This window comes from Dipodomys spectabilis, unplaced genomic scaffold, assembly GCF_019054845.1.
Source record: "Dipodomys spectabilis isolate Male_0828 unplaced genomic scaffold, ASM1905484v1 ptg000006l, whole genome shotgun sequence".
Lineage (NCBI taxonomy): Eukaryota > Metazoa > Chordata > Mammalia > Rodentia > Heteromyidae > Dipodomys > Dipodomys spectabilis.
Window position 1 is genome coordinate 19,176,233 of NW_024870683.1, and position 27,464 is coordinate 19,203,696.

A 27,464-nucleotide genomic window follows, 5' to 3' on the forward strand; every position below is an offset into this window, starting at 1 on the left:
GATCATGTCATCTGCAAAGAGGGAGAGTTTTATTTCTTCTTTCCCTATTTGGATCCCCTTTATGTCTGCATCTTGTCTTATTGCTGTAGCTAGGCATTCTAATACTAGATTGAAGAGAAGTGGAGAGAGTGGGCATCCTTGTCTTGTTCCTGAGTTAAGAGGAAATGGGTTTAGTTTTTCACCATTGAGTATAATGCTGGCTGTAGGTTTGTCATATACAGCCTTTATTGTATTGAGGAATGTTCCATGGATTCCTAATTTTTCCAAAACCTTCATCATAAAGGGGTGTTGGATCTTGTCGAATGCTTTTTCTGCGTCTATTGAGATAACCATGTGGTTCTTATTCTTGCTCCTGTTGATGTGATGAATAATATTAATTGATTTGCATATATTGAACCAGCTTTGCATCCCTGAAATGAATCCTGTTTGATCGTGGTGTATGATTTTTTGGATGAATTATTGAAGTCGGTTGGCCAAAATTTTGTTGAGAAGTTTTGCATCAATGTTCATCAAAGAAATGGGTCTATAGTTCTCTTTCTTTGATGAGTCCCTGCCTGGTTTTGGGATGAGGGTTATGATGGCTTCATAGAATGTGTTCGGTAGTGAGCTTTCTCTTTCAATTTCATTGAAGAGTTGGAGGAGAATTGGTGTGAGCTCTGCTTTGAAGGCCTTGTAAAGTTCCGCTGTAAAACCATCTGGTCCTGGACTTTTCTTAGCTGGGAGGTCTCTTATTGCTGTTTCTATTTCAGTGCTTGATATGGGCCTGTTAAGATAGTTTAACTCATCTTGGTTTAGTTTTGGCATGTCAATATTTGCTAGGAAGAGGTCCATTTCTGTCAAGTTCTCAAACTTATTAGCATAAAGTTTTGAGAAGTATTCCCTTATAATGTTCTGAATCTTGGTTGTTTCCGTGGTGATGTTTCCATTCTCATCTCTGAGTTTATTAATTTGGGTGTGTTCTCTTCTTTTTCTGATAAGAATTGCTAAGGGTCTGTCAATTTTGTTAAGTTTTTCGAAGAACCAACTCTTTGTTTTGTTGATTCTTTCTATAGTTTTTTTGGATTCTAATTCATTTAATTCTGATTTAATTTTGATTATTTCTTTCCATCTACTGGATTGGGGTTTATCTTGCTGCTCTTTTTCAAGGAGGTTTAGATGTGTCAGTAAATTGTTAGTTTCAGATCTCTCCAATTTGTTGATGTAGGAGCTCAGAGCTATAAACTTGCCTCTGAGTACTGCCTTTGCTGTGTCCCAGAGGAGCTGGTATTTTGTTGAATAGCATGAACATTTGAATTTCCTTTCTAATCTCTTCCATGACCCACTCATGATTCAGCAGTGTGTTGTTCAGCCTCCATGTGATACCGGACTTTCTTTGGTGGCTTTTGGTGTTGAGTTCTAATTTTATTCCCTTGTGGTCAGAGAGAATGCAAGGTATAACTTCAATATTTCTGAATTTAGACAAGTTTGCTTTGTGGCCTAAAATGTGGTCTATTTTAGAAAACGTTCCATGTGCTGCTGAGAAAAACGTGTATTCTGATGCTGCTGGGTGAAATGTTCGGTAGATGTCTGTTAAGTCTAGTTGATCTATGCAGCTGTTTAGATCTGCGGTTTCTCTGTTGAGTTTTTGCCGAGTTGATCTATCTAGTGGGGAGAGTGGTGTGTTAAAATCCCCAACAATTAATGTCTTTGGATCTATATGGGATTTGAGGGAAAGTAGTGTTTCTTTGATAAATTTGGGTGCTCCATTGTTTGGCGAGTAGATATTTAGAATTGTAATATCCTCCTGAAGGAGAGATCCTTTAATTAGTATGTAGCGACCTTCTTTATCTCTTCTCACGAATTTTAATTTGAAGTCTATTTTATCTGATATTAGGATTGCAACTCCCGCCTGTTTATGGGGTCCGTTTGCTTGGTAGATTTTGTTCCAGCCTTTAACATTGAAAATGTGTTTGTTTTTACGGGCAAGATGTGACTCCTGCAGGCAGCAGATAGAAGGGTCTTGTTTTTTAATCCAACTAGACAGTCTATGTCGCTTAATTGGAGAGTTCAGTCCGTTAACATTAAGAGGTAGGACTGAGAGGTATTTGGCAGTTCCTGCCATGTTATCTACCTTCTTGGGGGCTGCAAAAACTGGGTTCTTCCTATGGTTCTTGGATTCTCAGTTTGGGTTCAGTTTCTTGGCCTTTATTGCAGTCTTGTTGGTTTTCTATGTGTAGGACATCTTTAAGAATCTTTTGTAGGGCTGGTTTGGTGGAGATGTATTGTTTCAATTTTTCTTTGCTATGGAAGGTTTTTATTTGGCCTTCAGTTATGAAGGAGAGTTTAGCTGGGTACAGTATTCTTGGTTGATAGTTGTTTGTTTTTAGGGCATGGCATACATCACTCCAGGCTCTTCTTGCTTTGATTGTCTCTGCTGAGAAATCTGAGGTGATTCTAATTGGTTTCCCTTTATAGGTGATTACCCTTTTCTCCTTGACAGCTTTAAGGATCTTTTCCTTGTTCTGAGTTGATCCTGTGTGGATTATAATGTGGCGGTGGGATGTCCTATTCTGGTCTGGTCTATTTGGGGTTGTAAAGGCTTCTTGTATCTGGACAGGCCTATCTTTTTGCATGTTTGGGAAGTTCTCTGCTAGGATCCTGTTAAACATATTTCCTAGACCATTAACTTCTGTTTCTAGGTGCTCCTCTACACCCATTATCCTTAGATTAGGCCTTCTGATGGTGTCTTCCAGGTGTTGGATAGATCTATCATATTTCTTGGACTTGTCTTGGATGGTTGTATGTTCTTTCTCTATAATATCTAGGCTGTCTTCAATCCCTGAGATTCGATCTTCTGCATGGTCTAACCTGCTGTCAAGACTCTCTACTTTGTTTTTTATCTCTTTTCCTTCTAGTTGGTCAGCTTTGATGGCTTCAAGTTCTTTATTGAAGCTCTGTTTTAGGTCTTGTATGAATTTCTTTACTTCCTTAATTTGGTGTTCAGTGTTTGTCCTCAAATCACTTAGTTGATTGGTTATGGTTTCTTTGGGCTCCCATTCCTTCTGTTGGGTTCCATTCAGCATTCCCTTTGTAGTCTCCCTGACTTCCTTCAGCTCTTTGTTAATGGATTCCATGAATGCCTTTAGTGATCTTTGTGTGTTCTCTACCTGGTCTCTCAATTCCTGTATTACTCTTTGATTAGCTTCCTCCCGTTCGTGGGATTCCTGCAGATCTCTTTGAGTGTTCTCAGCCTGCTCACGCCATTCCTCCCTTTCTCTTTGAGTATTCTCAAGTTGTTCACGCAAATCCTGTATCAGTTTTTGAGTAGCTTCCTCACGCTTATGATATTCCTGTATAAACTTCTGGGATGCCTCCTCTCTCTCCCTATCACGCTCATACAGAGTCCTTTGTACGTTGTCAAACTTCTCATTTATCATGTTTGCCAGCAGTGTTTGTAGAGCTATTTGGGAACTCTCCTCTGGATTATTCATTATCTGTTCTAACCCCTGATTATCAAGATTGGGAATTGAGATACCCGAATTTGCCATTTTTCTTGTGTTTTTCCGGCTTACTCTGCCCATTTGAGATAAAGATTGCACCAGTTTTGTGCTAGAACACTATCTTAAGGCAACCATCAACCAAAGTTTGCATTTGTACAGTCAATAGTCTACAGATACAATCTAGTTCAACAGATACATCTATTCAACATCAAACAACTATATGTTTAAGGACTTCGAACCGCAGAGAAGAATTTGGAAAACCAGAAATTATTAGGGTTAGGGAGAGATGTGGGTAAAAAATAGGAATAGATTGGTGTGGGGAGGCACAGGGAGAGTTAACTATGTCCTAATCACAATGCAGGAAATAGGTTGGGTAGGATGCAAGTAGAGAGAGAGTCCAATCTTTTTCATGCTTACCTGCCTACCTTCCTCCTTCCCTCCCTCCCTTCCCTCCCTCCCTTCCTCTCTCCCTCCCTCCCTCCCTCCTTTCCTTCCTTCCTTCCTTCCTTCCTTCCTTCCTTCCTTCCTTCGTTCTTCCCTTCCTCCCTTCTTTCTTCCCCTCTCCCTTCCTTCCTTCTTTCCTTTTTCCCTCCCTCCCTCCCTCCCTCCCTCCCTCTCTCCCTTCCTTCCTTCCTTTTTCCCTCCCTCCCTCCCTCCCTCCCTTCTTTCCTTCCTTCCTTCCTTCCTTCCTTCCTTCCTTCCTTCCTTCCTTCCTTCCTTCCTTCCTTCCTTCCTTCCTTCCTCCTTCCTTCCTTTCCTGTTACTGTGTGGTACTAGGCACTATTAAAGTTTTTTTGTAGTTTCTCAGTCACCATCTGGAAAAAAAATAGTATAGAATAACATAACTAAACCTGCTCTGACAAAGCACTGTCACTACTATACATCATGAAGTGATACAAGGCCTTTACATTCACACGGGTAAAATATGGAGCTGACCTGCCACTATAATACCAGGGGATGCAATAAAAAAGACATTAATGATACTTGAGTCTACTTTTCCAGCAGAGAGCTCCAAAGAATGATGCAACACAGCTCGGTAACAAAATGTAGTTTCTTAGATAGGACTTCCTTTCATTCACTGTATGTTTCAAAGTAGTGACTCTTTCCAGGAAACACACCCACAACCATTGCATAAAAGATGACCCAGTGTAGGCAATGATACCACAAATGAGCATAGCAATGCATGCTTGTAATTCCAGTACTTGGAAGGCTAAGCTGGAAGGGACATAAGCTTGAAGTTAATCTCGGCTTCACAGAAAAGTCCTTTCTCAAACAAAAGCAAAACAAAACAAAAATCATGAGATCATACCAGCCATATTCGTTACATTTTAATACATGATTATCTATTTCATTTATTCTTCTAAAGCACCATTTAAAATGACTTCATAAGGTTGCAAGTATTCATAGTTTATTTCAGCAGGCACCCATAGCTGAATGCTTAACTCCCCTCTTTTCCTTCTTAAAAAGTAATACTGTAGACATAGAGTTGAGTGAAAGCATTGCTCACAACATAATGTTCCCGTGGAGCATAAGGGAATTTCTAGTTCAGCTGGCATGCATCCTCACACACGGTCCCACATTGTCCAGAAGGATGCTAGCACCACCCGCAAGGAATAGAGAGCCATGTTCCCTCACTATACCCAACACTGGGCATTATACAGTATAGTTTTTCCAATCTTATTTCATATTTGCACTTGACCTAAAGCTGAACTCTTCTGGATCTGAACTCAGATCCTTATTTTAACAGGAGTATTTAACTGGAACATTCTCATTGGGACTATAATCTTACTTGTTTCACCTTATCTGAAGTCCTAAGATAATTTTCATCCATGGATCAGCACCTTTGTCTAACCCTGATAGAACACCAGCACGAAGATACTAGATAGAGCTCCTTCCTCTGCTCAGGGGACTACATTTGACTTTGGTTGTGACCAAAGAGGAGAAAGGCAGGAAGAAACAATACTGAGAAAGGGCTCACGACAAGCAGTCATCAGTGAAGGTCTGAACTAGAATACATGTTTTAATTTAGGCTTATATAAGAAAATATGCAAGGGCTCCTGAGAACAGCTTTGTCTTCTTTTGGCTTCCACTTACCTCTTAGAGGATGCTGAGGTTCAGGGTGAATAAGGAGGGGAACAGAGGGCCACTGTTTAATCTCAGCCTGATATAATAAATTTCCCATCATAGCCTATTTGTCACAGATGGCATATTTCATAAGGAAATTTCCTTATAATATCATAAAGGACTATGCAGCAACATGGAAGCATACAAAGAGAAGAGTTGACAGGACTCAAAATCCTATCATTTAGATATAGACTCTGACATAGACTCTTTTACTATTTAGCATTTACATAGAATCTGAACTACAGTGCTATCACGTCCTTAGATGCATGTGTGTGCACATGTACTTTATTTTTTATAAAAGGGCACTGGTGGACTGAGAAGGTGGCTCAGTGGTAGAGCACTTGCCTTGCATGCATGAGGCCCTGGGTTCGATTCCTCAGCACCACATAAGCAAAAAGAAAAAAGCCAGAAGTGGCGCTGTGGCTCAAGTGGTAGAGCGCTAGCCTTGAGCTGAAGAGCTGAGGGACAGAGCCCAGGCCCAGAGTTCAGGCCCCACGACCGGACCCCCCCCCAAAAAAAAGGGCACTAGTAGGCTTGAGATGTAGCTCAGAGGTAGAGCTCTTGCCTAGTATGTATGAGTCCCTGGGTTTGATCCCCAGCACCACAAAAGAGAAAAACAAAAATGTCATGAAGTTCACCAGGCGATTTGTCTATAGCCAATTTTTAAAAGTTTTTTTTTCACTGATAGTGTTTTGTTTATTATTTTTAATTCCCCCATTTATCAAAAAAAATACCAATTCAGGCCCATGTATGGTAGGCCGGTTTATAGACATGAGTGTTCAGCCATGAATGAGATACGGCCCCTGCTCTCTGGAGTGTGCACTCTGTTGATGGGAGCAGGCAATGAACAAATAAGACATAGAGGAGAAAATTTTAGGTGGAGATGAGTTCTATAAAGAAAATAAAACAATGGTATACGGGGATGCAGAAGAGAAGGCAATTGACATTCGTTTGCTCAGAAAGGCCTCCCTAGGAAGGGGACAGAAAGTCAGCTACATGACAATACCAGGAGTTAAAGAAACAGCAGTGTACAGACACTAGAGTTGAGACAGGCATGTGGCATTCAAGAAATGTAACAAGAAAGGTCAGTATGGCCTGCGTGGGGAGTGAAGAAGAGGACAGGTGAACAAGATAAGCTGCAAGAGAATGGTGGGTCTTGATCATGGGCTTGATTTGACTTATTCCAAATGGAAAAGGGAGGCATAGAGTGATTTATACTATGATAACTTATTCAACTAACCATTTGGTATTAATTTTGGGGTTGGGGGGGTATGGTTGTTGAGTGTATTCCTATGTTGAATATTCTTTTACGTAATTCATTGATTATTCTGAAAGTAATCTCCAAATAAATGATTTGATCAGGTCAACAAAACCTTCAGAAATAGTCTTCTAGAAAGGCAGCTCTTACTTATAATTTTGTCAGAGATTGAAGGGAGGGTCTTTTATACCTACTTGTTCTGCCAAATATTTCATAATGGGAAAATGAAAATGGCATCTTGGCACTTACTTTATATTTCTCTGTTAAAAACATTGAAGTGGCCTTATTATAAATCATATTGCAACTTAAGGGCTCTTTATTTACTAAAGATCCTAGCCCTTCGACAAATATTTTTCCCATAGTTATCACTTGCCTTTGATTACTACATTTCGTTAGCACCATAAAAATCAAAGTTTCAAATTTTAGGTAACAAAGTATATTCATTTTGTACCTCATAGATTTCTCTCTGTGCTTTTCAAAATAAACCTTTCTTATCTTAAAGCCAGATAGTCACTATATTTTCTCATGGTTTTATTTTTAAATTGCCAGAGTTCCTCTAGATGGATTTGGATGGACATTTTTGGCAGATGGAAATTTATTTTATACTATGAAAGACAACAGCTTGTCTATGCAGGCATTCTAACATTAAGAGTACACTAAAGAAAGATACAGATCTGATGATGACTCTGGAAATGGAATCAACTTCTGTTCTTAAAGTTGTCATAAACTTAAGACTTCTGTTCATAAAGTAACAAATCATTTTTAACATAAATTATCTTTTTAACCTAAGAGTCAGAACAAGAGACTGTGATAAGAATACATTATCCATGGGGGGTAGGAGATGGGAAAGGGTGGGAAGGGGAAACAAAGGAGGAGGCAGCAATGCTTGATAAGAAATGTACTCATTACCTTGCCCATGTAATTGTAACCCCTCTGTATGGTATTTTCACAATAAAAAAAAGAATACATTATCCAAGTTTATTTTGAGAGCATTGCAGTTATATATTTTGCAGGTATATATTTTCTTTTAAGACCCCCATTGGGCCATAAAGATAGTGCTAACAAGGGTAAAAACAGTCACAACTTATCAATTGATTGTGTTTCTTTTTTTTTTTTTGGTTGGTTGTAAGGCTTGAACTCAGCACCTGAGTGATTCCAGTGCCCTCTGTATATACATTTTTCTAATTTGGAGGGGAAGGGAAATAACAAAATGCTGAAATAAGGATACAGGTTGACCCATTGTGACAATGAGATGTACAAGACACTATGTTGAAAACGAACTTTACAACTTGGAGGGGGAGAGGAGCCGGGGGTGGGGAGGAGGGAAAGTAGGGATGATAGGGAGAAAACAAAGGATAGGAAAACAATGCTCAGTAGGAAATATACATATTATTCATGTAACTGTTACCCCTCTGTACAGCATCTTAATAATAAAAATATATCAATTTTTTTTAAAACACAAAGAAAATGTTTTTAGGGAAGGTAATTTGTTACTCTTAAAGCTTAACAGTTCTATTTGAAACCTACTCCTGTTAATGGAGTCACAAAGGTATGTCTAAGATGGACATAGAGGAGCTTTCAGACATCTCTGTTTATAATAACAAGCAAAACACTTGGAGCCTACTAAGTAATCAGTCCACCACTGAGTACCAAGATAAATTAAGGTGTATCTGTGGACCAGTTACAAAAATTGGGTGGGACTCCATGTGCTGGGGAAGGAAATTCCCTCAGGCGCATCACTCTAAGCAGAGACAGCCAACTATAAAGATCAGGTCTTTTATATTAAATATAAAAGATCTTGCATTTGCGTTCATTTTACTTCCTGGTGGGAAGCAACAGAATTTTTTGCCTAAAGGAACAAAGCTAACAGGAATGAGGAGATCCAAATGCTCCTTTTGTTTTGGGGGTACATTTTTTTACTATGTGCATTTAACGCTTTTATTTGCATGTCTCAATTCTAACTGTGTTGATCAAGGTAGGGATATATTATGATTTATATGTAGGTACACATATATTGTACTTTTCTGTACTAAAAAATGATGTATCAGCAGTATTCCACAGGTGTTGGCATCTAAGAAACAAACAGATGATTGGCAAAAGTAAGAAAATACGTTTATGATGTTTATGGCTCAGTATGGAATTTTGCTCGTTGGTGGGAGTTTGTATTCCTTTGTGTGTGTGTGTGTGTAGAGGCTACACCACTGTGTTCTCTTTCTGCTGTTGGACACACTTTTGTGTCGTAGCTTCTCTGCTGTCCGATGGCCTCTCTGTCCCATGGGCTGCAGCTCTGAGATCAGCACCACCTCTGGTGAGACCCCCAGTATCCATGTGCTTCCCTACTGAGGTCCATCCCCTCTGCCTCACATACCTCCCTGAGACAGCTCACAGAGCTCTCTATCTGTATTCTTCCTCGCATCTGACTTTAGGGAGGTGTATTGGAATACTCACATCACCCAAATTTGGAGAGTCTCCTCTATTCTAGGTTATTTGGCCTCCTTCCCAGCTGCTACCTGTCTGCAACAAAACCTTCTCATAGGAGAGAAATACTTTGTTCTCTTTTTTTAAATAAGTTTTTTATTGTGAAAATACTGTACAGAGGGGTTACAGTTACATGAGCAAGGTAATGAGTACATTTCTTACCAAGCATTGTTGCCTCCTCCTTTGTTTTTCCCCTACTATCCCTTCCCTCCCACCTCCACAACTAGAGATCGTTCGACCCTGGAAGTGTCTCCTACAGAGATTAAGTAAATGAATATAGTGCACTTCGCTAGGTATTGTTGAAGTTTCTAGCATAGCCATGACCCTGTTTTTGTTTGAAAGTGGGAAATGCTCAAAATTTTGTCACAGGCCTCCTATTTCAGGGAGGAAGGATTTGACACCAGAATGTCTTGCTCATGGTAAAGTGTTCTTAAGGTCTTTCAACTTCTTAAGTCCTGACTCTGGCCACTTCACATATCACTAAATTTTATTTGTATTCTTCAGTGAAGTGGAGAAAATAACAGGTACATACCTCAAAAATGTTCTAAGGATTAAGTGAAAATGGAAAGGAAGTTTTTATAATGATTCCTGACACATTAATAAATTTTGTTGCTATTATTGTTATAGTTGCCCCTTAGTATTCAAGAGGGAGTGAGTCCAAGATCTCCTGGATACCCAAATCCACGGATGCTCAAGTCCCTGGTATAAATAGCAGTAGTATTTGCATATAACCTATACACATTCTCCCTGACTCCTTTAATTTGTCTCTAAATGACTCTTAAAAATTAGCTTGAAGTACTTATACAAAGGGGTTCCAGTTCAACACGTCAGCTTGAAAAAATGCTTCTTGTCAATGTTCTAGATTATTTTTAATGCCTAATTCAGTATAAATGTTACATAAGTAGTTATTACACTATACCACCTTGAATACAAGCACACATTTTTTTCCAAATATTCTCTAGTTGCTTGGACATGTGGATAGAAAACACAAAGACACAGAAAGCCAGTTATGTTAGCACTGTGGCTTTTACTGCCATTGTCATTATGTAGTTTAACCACTAGGTTATAGATTGAGCCACCACACCTGGTTATGAGCTCATATAACTTAAAGCATGCAATATGTATGGAAAACCTTGATTATATCATGAATGGTGTTGCACCGATCTGAACAGCAGTGGTACAAGCACATGGCCAGAAATACAGCCCTACATAAAATCAAGCTTCTGTTACACTGGGCAGGGTAGCCAGGAGTCTGAATTGTTGTGTTCACCAGGATTTGGCTGTTGTGTTGTAAAATGTCATGATGTCTTGCCTAACAAGTTTCTCCCTCCATTTGTAAGTAAAGAAAATGATCCCATTCTGTGCATTGGGAACAGAGCTACCGTAGTAAAGGCAGACTTTTGCATTCTTTTTTTCCTGCATTTCAAATTATTATAAAGGTGATATACAGAGGGCTTACAGTTCCATAAAATCAGATGAAGAGACATTTCTTCATTTCTTTTTGAGAAATGTCACCCTTCCTTTATCCTCTCCCAGCTTTTCTCTCCTGTCTCCACCTACCACAGTTTATAGTTCATTTTCAATAGAGTCTACTAAGTACCAGGCCTTTGCATTCTTATGAACAACATTTCTATGATGAAGTTGAAGAGAAATATGAAAGCACATTCTAAAGGGAAGTAAAAGGGAAATACATCCCTTCTAAACCAGTCCCTTGGTATTAGGTAGAAGTAAACAGATGCCTTGAAGAATAATAGTAAAAAAAAGCAATTGAGTGCTTCCTGTGTGCCAGGCATTGTTCTGAGCCCTTAGTATGTGTCATCTCATTTAACACACATCCCAATCATATTTATAGAGATTGAAAGTATTTCACAAGACAGGTGCTGGTGGCTCAGTGCCTCTAATCCTAGCCTATGCAGGAGTCTGAGGTTCAAAGCCATCATGGGCAGAAAAGTCCATGAGAGCCTAATCTTTAATTAACTAGCAAAAGTTGAAGCTGAGGTATGGCTCTAGTGGTTAGACTGCCAGCCTTGAATAAAAAAGCCAAGCAAGAATGGGAGGCCCTAAGTTTCAGCCCCAGTGTCTCCCCCTCCATACACACACACACACACACACACACACACACACACACACACACACACACACACACACACACATATTTTATGCAGAAGAGTGACCATATGGCACACCTGTAGCAGGTGGTAGGGCTAGGAGTTAGAAGCAGGTAGACAGATTTTAGATTTGGTGTTCACCAAGCCTTACAGAGCCTTACCCACATGAAATGCTTTCCCCCAAAGCATTTTTTAGGCAGGGAGGCGGGGTGGACATGGGGTTAAGGGCAGAGCTTGAGCTCAGGCCTGGGTCCTGTCCTTTAGCTTTTTCACCCAAGGCTAGCACTCTACCACTTGAGTCAGCTCCACTTTGGGCTTTTGGGTTGTTAATTGGAGATAAGAGTTTGACAGACTTTCTGCCCAGGCTAGCTTTGAGCTGTTCCTCCTGAGTAGCTAGGATTACAGGTACAAGCCACTGATATCTGGCCCCAGGACTCTTTTTTTAAATCAGTCATGGGGCTTGAATTCAGGGCCTAGGTGCTATCTCTGAGCTCCTTTTGCTCAAGGCTAGCACTCTGCCAATTTGAGCCACAGTGCCACTTCTGGTTTCCTGGTGGTAAACTGGAGATAAGAGTCTCTCAGACTTTCCTGCCTCAGCTGGCTTTGAACTGCCATCCTCAGATCTCAACTTCCCACATAGCTTTTTTTTTTCTTAAGCAAAGACCACTCCTCTTATTTCTATTGTTTAGTATCTAGAACTAGATGATTTGCCCTACTGAATTTGAAATTACATCATATTATCTATATATAGATATGTGTGATTTTGATAAAATGTAGAATTCCTAACACACACACACACACAGTTTTATTCTATCTCATTTTCAATTTGCAACCATCTCTGTCTTTTGGATTGAGACATTTTTATTCTTTGTCTCCAAATTAATACTGCATAGCACAAGGCTGTGTGTGTGTGTGTGTGTGTGTGTGTGTGTGTGTGTGTGTGTGTGTGTGTGTGCCTGCCGCCTTTTCTTCTGGATTAAATGTTGCAGCCCGGCTGAGTGAGGAGACTTTCTCCCACTCGTCAAGCCCACTGCAGACATGTTAGAATCCCGCTGCTTGCTCCACGCCCAGCAACAGTGGGGCAGGTGATGCTGCGTGTATGGCCAGCCTTCTCTGGAAGTGTCTGCACAGATGTGAGCTGCTTCTCCTGCTCCCTGCCTTCACATTCCCAGAGCCAACACCCACCCACTCTGACAGCCTTTCTCTCTTTTCTTTTCAAGGAAAAAAGAAAGAGACAGACAGAAATAGAAGGCAAGCGACAACAGCTTGACGAGCAGGTACTGCTGCTCCAGCATTCCAAGGTAAGACGCTGCTCCCATGATGCCATGAACCCACTACCATGATTAACCATGCAGATCACACCCTGGAGAGCCGGGCAGAGTCTGCCTGCCCTGCTGCGAAGACGCTGCGTCCGATTGAACCCGCTAGTTCATTCAATCAGGAAACCAGCGCTGAGCTTTTCTGGCGGATTTCTCAGATTCCAGGCATCCTGACAGCGTTCTGATTTCTGCAAGCATGAGATGACAGTGTGCATGTGGATGGGTATGGCTGGGGTGTGCGGTGAAATGTGGTAATTATATATAGAAACCGACCGAGACTACGCCCAGCAGCCCGGGCTGTTTTCTCTGGGTACCAAAAGATGCACTTCACATAATGTACTTTTTAACAATGAAAACTATTAGTATCATTGTTGATGTGTGGAGAAAAGGGAGAGAAAAACAGCACAATCTGATAAAAGAATTAACACTACGTATTACCAATCATCTTTTTTTTTTCTTTCCTACTTCAGCTATTTTAGTGTTCTGTTAGAACAAGCAGTTTGGTCAAAGATGGCTTTTAAATGATTTGATTTGCTGGAGTGTCCATTGTGCCATAAGAAAAACATAGAGCTCTGAGTTTTTCCCCCTTTAAACAGAATGCACTTAAGCATTGTAATTGATTAGAGCCCAAGAGAAAGCTCTGTCACTGTCACGAGGACTCTAGTAGTGGCTGAGTGTTGCTTTCTGCATGTTGAGAGAGTAACGTGACCATGTTCCATGGCCACCTGGGAATCGCTGCTCACCTTTGACTGCCCCTGGGCTTCTTTTTAAAAAAGGAAATGTGCTGTCCACATCAAGTTACTGTGACCCTGCATGTCTGCAATTGATTGGCTCTCAGGGCAGGTTGAGAAGGTAGTGCTGATTCTCAGGATAGTGAATCTCAGGTATGAATGATTTGGATTCTTTTAAACTAGGTGAGACCTGTATGGTCTCATTTCCTATTCTTATCTAGAAAATCAGGTTATGCTGAGCAAATCCTCAAACAAACGTGAATCCTGAGCAAATTAGCTCATGACGATAAAGAACACCATGACCTATATCTGCTCAGCATGCCTATCAGTTTACCCTGCACTTTAACCTGGGAAATGTGTTTAAAGGGGGGAAAATAGTGTGATACTGAGACTATTCTTTATTTCTTTGTATTTACATATATCCCTTTGCAGATTTTTCAAACTCTTCTTTGTAGGAGGCTGCATTATTGTCCATATGTCGTTACTCTTTTCCTGACAACATTTCTGAAGGAGGATTGCAACTAAAATTAGTAACCTCTGCTTTCAGAGTGGGCCTTAAAAACACTAACAGAATCAAGTGAATCACTCAAGCTCAATTGGGACAAGCTTTAGACAACAACACATTAAAACCTCAGTGAATTTGTGGTGGAAGGATGATGTTTTTAATAAGAGAAATGAACAAGAAAGAGAGCCTCTCTTCCTTAACCTCTCTGTAGCTCTTAGCTTTTACGTTCCTTGGATCCCAAGTCAGACAGTTGAACGTATGTCAGAAGACTAAGTCCAGCTTGTCCTACTTTTCATCATTCTGGATGCCAAATAAGATAGTAGAGACACATTTGCTGCTGCTGTTTGCATTCTGTTCTGTTCTGTTCATATGCCATCTATCCTGGTGTGTGTGTGTGTGTGTGTGTGTGTGTGTGTGTGTGTGTGTGTGTGTGTGTGTGTGTGTGTGTGTGTGTGTGTGTGTGTGTGTGTGTGTGTGTGTGTGTGTGTGTGTGTGTGTGTGTGTGTGTGTGTATGATGAAATCGGGCTTAATTAGGACCTGAACTCTGTCATTTAGCTTTTTGCTCAAGGCTGGCACTCATCTACTTCCCAGTCCCACAGATCTGCTTCCATTTTTTTTTTATAGTTAATTGAAGATAAGAATCTCTTGGACTTCCTTGCCTGGGCTGGCTTTGAATCACTGTCCTCAGGTTTTTGTTTGTTTGTTTGTTTGTTTTTTGTCGGTCATATGGCCTGAACTCTGGGACTGGGCACTGTCCCTCAGCTCTTCAGCTCAAGGCTAGCGCCCTACCACTTGAGCCACAGCACCACTCCCGGCTTTTTCTGCTTATGTGGTGCTGAGAAATCAAACCCAGGGCCTCATGCACGTGAGGCAAGCACTCTACCACTGAGCCAACTTCCCAGCCCTAGGTTTTAGACTCTTAAATAGCTAGGTTTACAGGTGGGATTCAACAGTGACCAGCCTATCAATTCTCTTGTCATCTGTCAATCCATCTATCCATCCATCCATCTTATTAGCAGAAACAAAAGTAAAAATGACTTTGTTTTGCATGCAGAAACAATGAAGTTCTGTATGGATTTAGCAACAAGGGAAAGAAGTTGTGCTCTCCACACTTGGCTATGTAAAGATATACCCAACACTTTCACCAAGGTCATTTTGCTGTAATTGTGTGGGGAAGACTGGAAGGGATTATAATTTAGTAAGTGGAGACCAAAGCATTGTATTTTCCTCTCTCAGAGAAAGGCTTGTGTGGAAAGAATGAGGCTGAAGTGTTGGTCTTTAACATGAACAGGAATGCTGAAAGGCTGCAAAGGTAGCAGTGTGTTATCTGGTACCACCTGGAGAAAGACACGTATACCCCTTGCCAAGTTCTGGGAGGTAGAGTCAGTGGGGGGGGGGGGGGGGCAAGAGAATCACTGAGCCTCCCTTAGACTCAGGTGAAACTTTGCTCATGATTCTGCCTCTTTTTGTTCTGAGTCCATCATCCCCCTTATTTCCATATAAGGAAGAGAGTATGTAATTGAAGGCTATGATCAGTCAGGCACCAGATGGGACGGTGTCCCACTTCAAACCAATTGTTGACTATGCTAGCCTCATGTGAGTCTTCCTCCTTGGGATCATTCAGTTTCCAGCTTAGTGGCCTCCCACCTAGGTGTGAGTACATTCATCAAGATTGTGTGCTTTCTCCACTGCGAGCTTCTGATGACAGCTGTCAGCTTTCCCCTAGTGGCATAGCTGATTTGCCATCCTCAGTAACAGTCACTGGTTTTAAAATTGTTATGATACCCAACATGAGTCAGGTACTTTAATAGAAACTCTCAATATAACCACAAGCTACCTGATCTTCTCCCAGGAAGCAAATTCCAGAGGTGAGAGCCAAGGAGAGTGCAGGTGAGGGAGCCCAGGATGAACCCTACGGCTGACTGTTCAGGCAGACACTGGCTCTTCCCAGGGCACCATTCTCTTGAAACAAAGCATAACCTTTTGATTAATTTGTCTGGGAAGATGCCACCATCCCTGTGCCTCTTTCTCTCAGTATACTTGCATGAACTCCAGCTAATTTAGCACACATGGAGACAGGTCACTGGGATGATGGAAGGCACCCGAAGTAGGAAATGTTAGAAAAATGTGTCCGTAATTGGTATTTATTTCACTAATTTACAAGATCCTGGATGCTCTTGAAGAAAACCAATGTTCCCGGTGTAAAAATAAATGGGAAGATATTAGAGTTAAGTTTCATATTTATTAAGACATAATTCTCATATTCTCTGTGCAATTCCCAAATTGCATATCTATATTTTATATATCTTACATACTCAGTAACCTGGAGAGGTTTATTTCATGCAATGAGATATCAATTATTTAGACAGATTCACTAGTCTGTTGTCCTAGCAAATAAACAGAATGCAAGCCAATGGTTCTGGCATATGCATGCTTAATATTCTTGCTCATGGCTATGTGTAGTAATACACAGTAACTCCACTGATGAAATGTCATTGTATTGGAACTGCGAGCCAATTCTTCAATGCAATGAAAAGTTCAAGTATGAAATGCTGAAATACGAATTGCTATCTCCCAGTGAGTTAGGGGGCCTTTAGCTATTCGAGTTCCTAGTTCTAGTAAACTCAGATTTCCTTTTAGAAGATGCCTAGCTATATTTAGTAATTAAATAATGAAAAATTATACAAGTGGGACTAATAAACAACTGTGATAACCACATTGTTTTTACTTATTATAAAAGGAAAGATGGTCATTACAAAAACTACATTTAAAATATGAGACCAGAAATAAAAGTACCAACTGATTCTTACCATCCAGAAATAGCCCCTGGATTCTGTGCTCCTCTACTGTCTCCCAGTAATGTTTATTTCTGTAGTTTGGGGTATGTAGCCCAGCTCACAGGTCTCATAATCCTGTGGGAAAAAATGAATTTGTATGTATTTTTTATTCTTGGATTTCATCTCGCTTAGCATCATCTTATAAAAATGAATTTATATTAACATTGGCATCCAGATAACCTTTAATTATCCGTTATTCCTTTTTTTGTATGTGGACTCTTTTACATTCCTACACACAAAAAACATAATTTTCATGCAGTTACATCCAGCATTATTTCAGGTTGTGATTTCTGACTTTAAAGTCATTCTTGAATATTTCCCCTGTATAGCTTTGACCCATCTAGAATTTTATAAAGCATGATGTAGGAATATAAGTTTGTTTTTTCTGTTTACCACTGTCTCCATATGATATATTAATTCATTCTTCCCCTCCTTGAGTTCCATGTCATCTTTCTCACAAATATATTCACCCTTATACTCAAGTCTAATATTCTGGATTCTTTTTATCCCATTAAGATGCTCATTCCTGAGACAGCACAAGTCTCATTTAATCTGTATAGCTTTTCAATATATTGCAATATTTCATAAGGCAGGAGCCATCATTCTTCTTTTGAAACATTGCCTTGGCTTCTTAGTCTGTGGGAATGATTATTTATTTTTATTGTTTTTACAGTAGGACTCATGATGATATGAATTTAAAAGGAATAAATCCCAGCCCAGGCTGAACTTAATATTCCCTTTGCCCCTTACTTGAAGGGCCAGAGATTTGTCTCTTTTATTGGCCTGTTCAGAGCCCCAGTACAGAGTCTGCCCTTGGTGTGGATTGCTGCATGGGTTCCTGAGGGACTGCCACATTTGTCAAGGTTTGTCTGACACAGTCAGCACTGTCACAATCCAACTGTCAATATCACATCTTCAATACCAATACTGCCTTTGAATTACTTATTTATGAACAGGGAGCCCTGAGTAGAGTTTCTCCAAGCCCAAGCAACAAAAATGGTCTTATATTGGAAGGACCACAGTCTTTTCATTAGAGAGGACTGAAGGCAAAAAGATCACAGACTGATTTGTGACCCTGTGAAATATTTATTGTCATTTGCTGAATTTGTCCTTTGCCAAGGTCGTTTGCTGAGTAGCCAGAAGGTCTCAGGAACCTTACTACAAAAATATCATTACAGTATCCCTTACTATTTTGAACCTTTATCACTACTTTTAGACTTTTCTGTGTCATTAGTACATGCAAAAAAAAGCCACTTTTCAGTTTTTAAAATATTCAACAGTTAGGCACGATGCCATGGAAGGGAACTTTACCTCTTACCCCATTTCCCAACAGCCCTGAAAGCAGGGCTTGAGTGGAAAGCAACACTTCACTTTGCTGACAAGTCTTCAGTTGGCTTCTCTCTGTGTGAATCAAATCATGTAACAAATCTCAAAACCGAACCAGGATCTTACCAGGGTGAGAGAAGAGAGGAAATGACAAGGGGCGCTGGGGAAGAGGAAGGAAGGAACAGGAATGAATGATTGAAAATAAAACATTATGATTGCTTCTCACCCCTGAGTTTAACCCATTTTCTTTTAGAAACTTGAATTTAGCCAGGTTCTAACTATCATCCCCACACAGCCAGTGCTAGCGTTAGCTAGATATACAGGTGAATGAGACTTGGAGTAAAAGGTAAAACCATAAAAGCACAAGAATGAATCACAGATGGATGTTTTTTATAGTGAGAGGGTAAGGATTCCTTATCCAAGTCTGATACCAAGGGCAAAATTACAAAGTGAAAAGATTGCTAAGTAGGACTTTATAAAAATAATAAATGCTGGATCATATTTTTTTAAAAAAGAAAACAAAACTGGAGACTCACCTGCAATCCTGATTCATGTCCAGCTTTTCCACCCTGCCACACCCACCTGTATATATATACAGACATACATATGATCCTGTATGTGCTTATATGTATATTTTTATATTTTAGATCTAACATCCACGTATGAGAGACAATGTGGGTTCTTTGTCCTGAGTCTGGCTTACTTTACTTACTATAATGCTTTAAAGGTCCATCTATTTTCCTTCCAATTACACAATTTCGTTCTTCTTTATGACTGAATAACATTCCCTTGTATATATATATGTGGCATCTTCCAGGTCCATTCCCCAGTTGTAGGGCAGATGAGCTGTTTTCATAGCTTTCCTTAGAGGAGGAACACAAAGGCATAATGCCTATGTGCCTCTGATCATATAAAATAATATTTATCAAAACGAATTCCAAGAAATGGAAACAAGAGGTTTTTTTTCCCTTTGTTGTTGCTTTCTTTTCTTTTTGTCTTGTTTTTGAGAGGGTAATGGGGGGGGGGACACAGAAATGGAGGGACAATGGGTAAACAAATGCAGCAGTGGTACTCAGTAGACACTATGTTGAAAATGAACTATGCAACTTGTAGGTGGGAAAAAAAATTTTAAAACACACAAAACAACCAAACAACTTGTGGGTAGGGACAGGAGGAAGACACTGGGAGAGAGTGAGGGGAAGGGTAACACTGTCCAAAAAGAAATATACCCATTACCTGACTTATGTAACCGTAACCCCTCTGTACATCACCTTTATAATAACATTTTTTTGTCAGTGGTAGGGCTTGAACTCTAGGCCTGGGTGCTGCCCCTGAGCTCTTTAGCACAAGCAAGCGCTCTACTATTTGAGCCACAGCACCACTTCTGGTTTTCTGGTGGTTAATTGGAGAGTCTCACAGACTTTCCTGCCAGTGCTGGCCTTAAATTGTGATCCTCAGTTCTCAGCCTCCTGAGTAGCTAGGATTACATGCGTGAGCCACGGGCACCTGGCTATAATAACTTTTTTAATCCAGAAAAAGAAAAAGGAAAGGCAAACACCAACAACTTCTTTCTGAGGGCCACATTTACCCAGATAACCACTTGACTTGTTCCTTACTTCCTATGGGTCCCTGCTCAAATATCACCTTGCCCGTGAGGCCTTGTGGACCCTCCCTAGATAGAGCAACACCTTCCTTTATCACTCCCTCACTTCGCTTATCTATGTGCTGCACAAAAGATATCCTGTCTTCTGACTAATGTAATAATTATGTAAGGGCTAGAATTTGTTTTAGAGCCAGAATTTTGTTTGTAGGTTCTAAATAAACATGTAAATGAATTTAAAAATATAGAAATAAATCTCTTTAGAGAGGCCCTAGAGTCTGGGCCAGAGGGAAGTAGTAAACTAAGTGAAGACAGAGATTCAGACAAAGCAGAGGAGAGGTAGAACAAAAGGCTCTAGTGTAAACTGAAAGGGATCATTTTGTCTGTTTGTCTTCCCTCATTTCCACAGTCCAAAGTGCTTCGGGAAAAATGGCTGCTGCAGGGAATGCCCGCAGGAACTGCCGAGGAAGAAGAAGCCAGGAGAAGGCAGTCTGAGGAGGATGAGTTCAGAGTCAAGCAACTGGAGGATAACATTCAGAGGTAGGTCATTTCCAGCCCTTGGACATCGTTGCTGTAGTGTGCCATGCAGTAACCACTCTTCTCCACTAGGGGTCCCTTTTCTCCATGCCGTCACCTTTTCCCCGGGTATTATATTACCTTCTAAACCAACATATGCATGACTTGACGTTTCCATGTAACTCAGATTATTACTCAAGAGTACTCTTATTGTATTGGGTTGTAGTACAATACAGGGATGTGTTCACGGGCCCCTCAGGTGTTGTGAGCCCCTTTTTTGAGTTCATTAACCTCTGGATCAGGATGTTAGCTGTTCCTGCCTCAGTCATGGATGTTTGCAGATTTGCTACATGGGATCAGTTTGAAATGAGGAAACTAGCCAAGGGTCTTAGGATTGAAATGAAGAGTACATAGGGGCAGCCAGTGGTAGGTTTGCCTGCCTGTGTTGCACAAATGACCCTTCAATGGTCTCCTTCCACTGCTCAGAGAGTGGTTTGCTTCCTCTTTGGTTCTCAACCATTTCTGACCATTTCATTCTGGAAGACAAGTAACCTGCCTAGGGCTGTTGGCTGGCCAGGCTCATCCAGGAGCAAAAAACATAGGTTTGCACTTGAGAACTACAACTATCCAAGAGGTAGGACTGAGAGTATGCAGTACTGAGTGTAGATAACTTAGAACCAAGACTACCCCTTTCAACCCATTCCCCCAAATCCTGCCAGGTGTCCGGCCTCCCATGCTTCATCTCCTTGGAGGTGAATGGTGAAGATGAAAAGGTTTGTCCAGGGTAATAGAAACTGAGGCAACAGGAGAATAAAGCATTTGAGGGCAGCCTGGGAGACATAGTAACACCCTGTATCTAGAAAGGGGGAAAGAAAGCAAAGATCAATAGCTAAACTGCTACTCACCATTTATTCTCAAAATATATGAAAACTCGAGGTACCTCAGTGCCTTTGGTTGTGTCACTAAAGAACCAACCAGCTGACTAAAACCCCAAAAGCATCCTTCACCCTGTGCCCATAGTTGGATTAGGTCCTGATATCCTGAGAAAAGATGTTAGGATAGCTTGGGTAAACTTTGCTACTATTCTATAGCAAACAAATAAGATATTTGTGGGGGGCGGGGATTGTAGTCATATATGTATATATACATCATGTATATGCATGTGTTTATGCATATACTCTCAGAATATAAAAGTAAAGACTAAACTGTAACAAGCCAGTTATAAAATATACATACATGTATGAATGTATGTGCGTGCACAAGGAAGCTCTTATAAACAGAAGGCCAAAAGAAGATTTGGAAAACAGGATCCAGTTATTATGACCTTTTCTATTTGTCTTGTGGTCTTCTAACCAAATTGCCTATTTCACCTTGGCTTGTGTACAGATATGTTATTATTATGGTCCAGGAGGTGATCATTGTTCCCTTAAAAGCTGAGCCATGACACCTAGAGGTTAGAGTCTTAAATGGAGACCCAGTTTGGGCTAAATTGATCACTAGCATGAAATGTGAGAGGTAGGAGGCTGGTTTATTCTGAAGACAGGAATGACCGTAGTCAGAAAAATAAAGTCCTTTTATCTTTGTGTGAAGAGGGTAAAGAGCACACGCCATGCATGTAGGCAGTCTCTTGGGCCTATTTAAGAGCTAGATACCCACTCAGGAAGGAAAGAAAAAGGGTCATGGTTAGGCTCAGACTCCGGGGATGTTTCTTCTGCTGCTATCATGGTTCTACCAGGTGTTGGTCACCCGGGTACTGGGTGTGGGCTGGGAATGAGCTGTATTCCCTGGGCTGCTCTCTGTGAGCAGCGCTACCATGGGCACCCACTCCTCCTCAGGTCCTTCTGAAGGAGGACCTCTTTCTCACCTTAGAAGCCAGTTTCTGCTTCTCTTGTGCTGCATCTTCTCTACTGCAGGCTTAGTAACCCCTCTCCAAAATGCTTGGGATAGAATCCATATTTTGAGGGGACAGGGAATATTTGCCCATACATACTGAGATATCTTGGGGATGGAACCCATGTCTAAATACAAAACTTACATTTCTTATACATGTAGCCTGAAGGTAATTATTTTTTACTGTGCATGAAAGGTAATATGTGTGCCTTGAACCTACAGCAAGCAGGTGTGGAGTTTTCCACCTGGGGTGTCTGCTAGTGCTCATATAGCCTTGGGTCAAATTTTTCCAGATTTTAGATTTTTGGATTAGGCTTGCTATTTTAGGCTTCCATCCCAAGGGAAGAAAGGAGCTGTTCTCCCTCTTCCCATAAAGGACACTCAATCCCCTAATACCCTCCCTGTGGTCAGGAAGAGCTGAGCTTTCTCAGAGTACCATTAGAACAGCTGTGGGACTCCTGACACAATCCCTGGCTTTGGTTACATGACTCTGCTGGCTTTGGCTGCCCTCAGCTAAGTGGCCGGAAGCTGTAGGTTTGATGCATCTGCTCATCTTTTTCTCTGCCCTAACAAGCTAACAGACTGCTTTCTTTTCTCATTATGACAACAGCAGACAAGCAAGAGGACTGAGCAGAAAGGAGGCAGAAGCTCAGAACTGCCCATAAAGCCATTAACTAAATAAAGCAAGTTAGTGGTCAAGTTCACAGTCAAGAGGAGGAAATAGGCAGCCAACTTTTAGTGGGGAAAACATAGATCAGAGAGGGGGAAGGGGGAAGAAGGTAATATAAGCAAATAATTCAATCTTCCAGAAGCATGATTATTGAAACAAAAACTGCAAGCATTAAGGAAAACTGACCAGCCTGAGACAAATAAAAGCACAAAACAGTGCAGAAGGAAAAGAAAGACAGTTAGAGAAGGAATGTTAGTGACTCCCAAGATCATATTGCGAAACTCATCTTTATATAATAGGACCCAGAAACCATGTGCAGATGGGATGCTACAGAGCCACTAAATAAAGGAATTCCAAAGGAAGCTTTCTATATTTGAAGCAAAACATCAATCTGTACATTTTTTAACTTTCGGGCTCACTGGTCTAAGTCACGCCCTAGCAATACATTAGATTCTGCTAAAGAGGTACATAAACAGTTTTCAAAGTGTGAACTATATTATTAGGATAGACGTAACCTGAACTAATAGTAGTTTGAAGCAATTAAAGGAAGAAGAAAGAGGAGAAGTCAAAGGGAACAATTCCTACAAGACTGAGGGAAAGTTTTGAGTCATTTTGTTCAGAAAAAGAGATGGTGGTAGCAACCTAACGTAAAATGTCAAGTGTAGCTAGAATTTAGGTTGTGTCTTAATTCTTTATGTCTAAAAATGATACAGACTTCAACTAAAGCATATACATTTGCATAGATCTGTTTCCCTAGACCTCTTTAAGAAGAAAGGACACAATCACTTTCTAATTCTAGAAGTCTTTATAGAGCAACTTGCTGTATAAGAAATTACAAGTTTATAGACATTTTGTCTTCCAAAATCTTACTTAATATGATTAGAGGTGGTTTGGTGTGAAGAATTCTTGTCTTCCTTCCAGGACTGTTGTTCGTGTTGCTTAGATTTCCTAGAACAGCCCAAGAAGGGAAGGAAAAAAGAGAGAGAAACTGTCACTAGAATATTAATCTTGGACATTTTTGTCACTTGGGATGCTTTAAAAAAAAATGAGAATTTCCATGCCTTATTCTATAAATGTGGATTCATTGACCCAAATAAAGAGGTTTGGAATTTTTTGTGTGCTGATTAAAGAATGCTGTAAATGGAAAGAAAATAAAGCATAGATTTTAGATGAAATCCCATTTTAATAATTAACCCCTGCAAAAGGAGAGTGAGAAATAAATAGTGTTGATAAGAATATGAGTAATAGATACAAGATCAAGGACAGCCCTGACGCTTGATTTCAGACCCATTCAGAGCCTTGCCTTTTGGCACTAAGAAATTAGAAAGTTTCTTCATAGTCCCCATAATGGAGACCAGTGGAGACCAGCTTCTACTGGTTAGAAGTAGCCTCCCTTATCAGGCTAAAACTGATACGGGAAAAGCTGGCTACAATTTTTCTAAGTCTTCTGACTGAAATGAAAAGCATTACTGCCTTAAGTGATGACATTGAATTGGATGGAAAGGAAAGAGAGAATCTCATCACTACCACGTGGGTCAATGATCATTAATTTTGTGCATTCTTCTCTGCATAGTGTCAAGAATTTTATTTTGGCTTGCTGGAAATGAGGATCAGCATAGTTGAAAGCAAAATCTATTCATAAGTCTTTCTCTCTTTCCCTCTCATTCTTTCTCTCTGCTCTGCTGAGAAAGCCTTGTACGTTGTTTCTGGCTTGATGCCAGGGCCAGCCATCATCCATGTCATCCCAGGACCTCACAAAGCCTCACACTGATGCTCTTGGAGAGCAGGGAGTTAGAAACATATGACCCTTGTTTATCTCCTATCTTCTCCAGTCAAAAAAAAGGGGGGTGGGCTTGTTGCTTGCCTTGTGATTCTTTTCCACTTCAGATTCTCTTTGTCCCTTCGTGTGTATTATTCAAGGGCTTAATACGTAATGTTCTTAACTTTTTTGTTTGGTGAGAAATATGGGGAAAATTTAGCCTCATACTTCACCTGTTCGAATTGTCATCTGTGTTTATGAGAGATCCCACGGAGTGTTAAATGCAAATGCAATGAGCTGTCACAAAGCTAGGTATGCATTCCAGCTCCACTGACGATTTCCTCTGTGACCTTGAACAATCTCATGGTCACCAGTTCCCAAGTCCTTATTTCTTCAGTGGGATTGTCTCTTGAAATCTTCCAGTTTTGGTCATCTGAGTTTCTCTTAGTTTGAAAAGTTGGCCAAAGAGCTTTTCTCTGAACAAATGTATCAGAGACATCTCGGTGGAGTTGTGGAAGGATGTGGTTTTGGTTCTCAGGAAACAAAAGATGCAATGTGTAAGTAGCTGATTAATCATAACAGAGATGATTCATTCACCGAAGCAGCTGTCAGTTCTAAAATATGTCACATCAAATATTCATTGAATAAAATATTGACGTTATAGTGTGCTAACCATAGAGGGCCAGGTAGCTTTTTAAAAAGACTAACAAAAACAAAACAAAACAGCAAGATATGAGTGAGCTGAGATGCTCACAGTGCTTCTGTTGATCTCTGGTGAAGAGCGGAATTCACTTAATTTTCTATGTTATTAAGAGGCTCAAATCAAAAGACTAGAATCATCAGGTGTAAGCATGCATTATATTACATTACATTACATTACATTATGGTAAGTGAGTTTTGCAGCCAAGTAAAGAGCTATCGCTTACCACTCTTAGAATACTCACCTCAGACCCTTACTTGGGATTCATTAACCATCCTTCCCCTTTACCCCACACTTTTTGGAGCTGTTGGTCATGCTCAACATCTGCAACTACCCTTACTGTCCTGCTCCTCACTGACCCAAGTCAGCCCTGGCAGGTTAGTGGTAAGTGCACTGGAGACTTTTTACTGCTTAGTTTCCTTTTGAAGAGCAGTTGAAATTGCTGAGCACTATCTGTTTCTTCATGAAACACATTTTCTTGGTTTACTTGAAATCATGTTGTCCCTGATCATCTCTCTTCTCTTTCTACATTTGAAATTTTGGGTGTTTGAAGTTCTATTCTTGACACTCTTTGCTCCCATTTCTCACATTCTTTCTGAACGAAGTCATCTGTTCTCAGGGCTTCTGAAATATAAACATTCTCTTATCCCAGTTTTTCCTCTCCAGCTTCCCTCATAGCCAGCTGTGCATCTTTGCCACTGCCGAGTGGATGTCCAACAGTTATTCCACACGTCAAATAACTGCACTCAGGCTGGTCATGGTGGCATATGCCTAGTAAAATGCCAGTACTTGGGAGGCTAAGACAAGAGGATTACAAATTCAAGGACAGACTTGGCTATTTGATGTGACTGACTAAAAAAAAAAAAAAAAAAAAATACAGAAAAAAGGAGAGTAAGGAAAGAAGGAAGGGAAGGCAAAAAGAGAAAGGGAGAAAGGGAAGGGAAGAGGGAGAAAAGGAAGGAAGGAGGAAAGAGCTCAGGGCTGCGACTATAGCGCAGTGTAAAGCAGTTGTCTGTTATAAGTGAGGCCTTGTGTTCCTTTCTCTTTCTTTCTTTCTTTCTTTCTTTCTTTCTTTCTTTCTTTCTTTCTTTCTTTCTTTCTTTCTTTCTTTCTTTCCTTCCTTCCTTCCTTCCTACTTTCCTTCCTTCCTACCTTCCTTCCTTCCTTCCTTCCTTCCTTCCTTCCTTCCTTCCTTCCTTCCTTCCTTTCTTTCTTTCTTTTTTCTTTCTTTCTCTCTTTCTTTCTTCTGGTCCTAGAGCTAGAACTCATGAGCTAACTTGAACTCAGGGCCTGGATGTCATTCATCGCTGAGCTTTTCTGCTCAAGGCCAGAACTCTACCACTTGAGCCACAGCTTCACTTCCAGCTTTTTCTTTTCTTTTCTTTTTCTTCTCTCTCTCTTTCTCTCTCTCTTTCTTTCCTTCCTTCCTTTCTTTTTTTCTTTCTTTTCTTTTCTTTTTTGTTAATTGGAGATAAGAGACACATGGACTTTCTTGCCCGGGCTGGCTTTGAACTGCAATCTTCAGATGTCAGCCGCCTGAGTTGCTAGGATTATAGGCATGAGCCTTCGATACCTGGTCCCTACCTAGATTTTTTTTTGGGGGGGGGGGTGGGGGATGAGTCGGTCATAGGGCTTGAACTCAGGGCTTGAGCACTGTCCCTGAGCTCTTTTTGCTTAAGGCTACTGTTTTACCGCTTTGAGCCACAGCTCCACTTCTGGCTTTCTAGTAGTTAATGGGAGAAAAGAGTTTCACAGACTTCTGTGCCTCAGCTGACTTTGAACTTCAACCCTCAGATCTCAGCCTCCTGAGTAGTTGGAATTACAGGCATGAATCACCAGCACCTGGCTAAGGTTTTTTTACATTAATACCTGATTAATACCTGAATCTTTGAAAAACTGATGGATTCAACCCTCTCCCCTCCAAAAACAAAAACAAAAAACACCAAAAACCAAAATGCGCTACTGACTTCAGTTCAGTTAATTGAAAATGTTTTAGTGAACTGGAAGGAAATTCAGGCTCATGGAAAATGATCTGCAAAGATTGGGCTGGGATGTGAACTATCATTGAGATGGAGCCAATGTACACAAACATCATTAGATGAGGCCAGATTGGGAAATTAAGGTCCTTCTTGCACTTCATGAGTCCTTGGCCACTAGCCTCAA

The 27,464-nt window shown here is 40.5% G+C and overlaps 1 protein-coding gene across 1 annotated transcript in view; it reads left to right on the forward strand.

The window, feature by feature from the left end:
• Nucleotides 1–27,464, forward strand: part of Palm2akap2 (PALM2 and AKAP2 fusion) — a 295,986-nt gene that overhangs the window by 53,950 nt on the left and 214,572 nt on the right. The window contains exons 2-3 of the mRNA XM_042695250.1: nucleotides 12,668–12,748; nucleotides 20,176–20,306. Coding sequence (XP_042551184.1) covers nucleotides 12,668–12,748; nucleotides 20,176–20,306 — 212 coding nt within the window. The remainder of the gene's footprint in view (nucleotides 1–12,667; nucleotides 12,749–20,175; nucleotides 20,307–27,464) is intronic.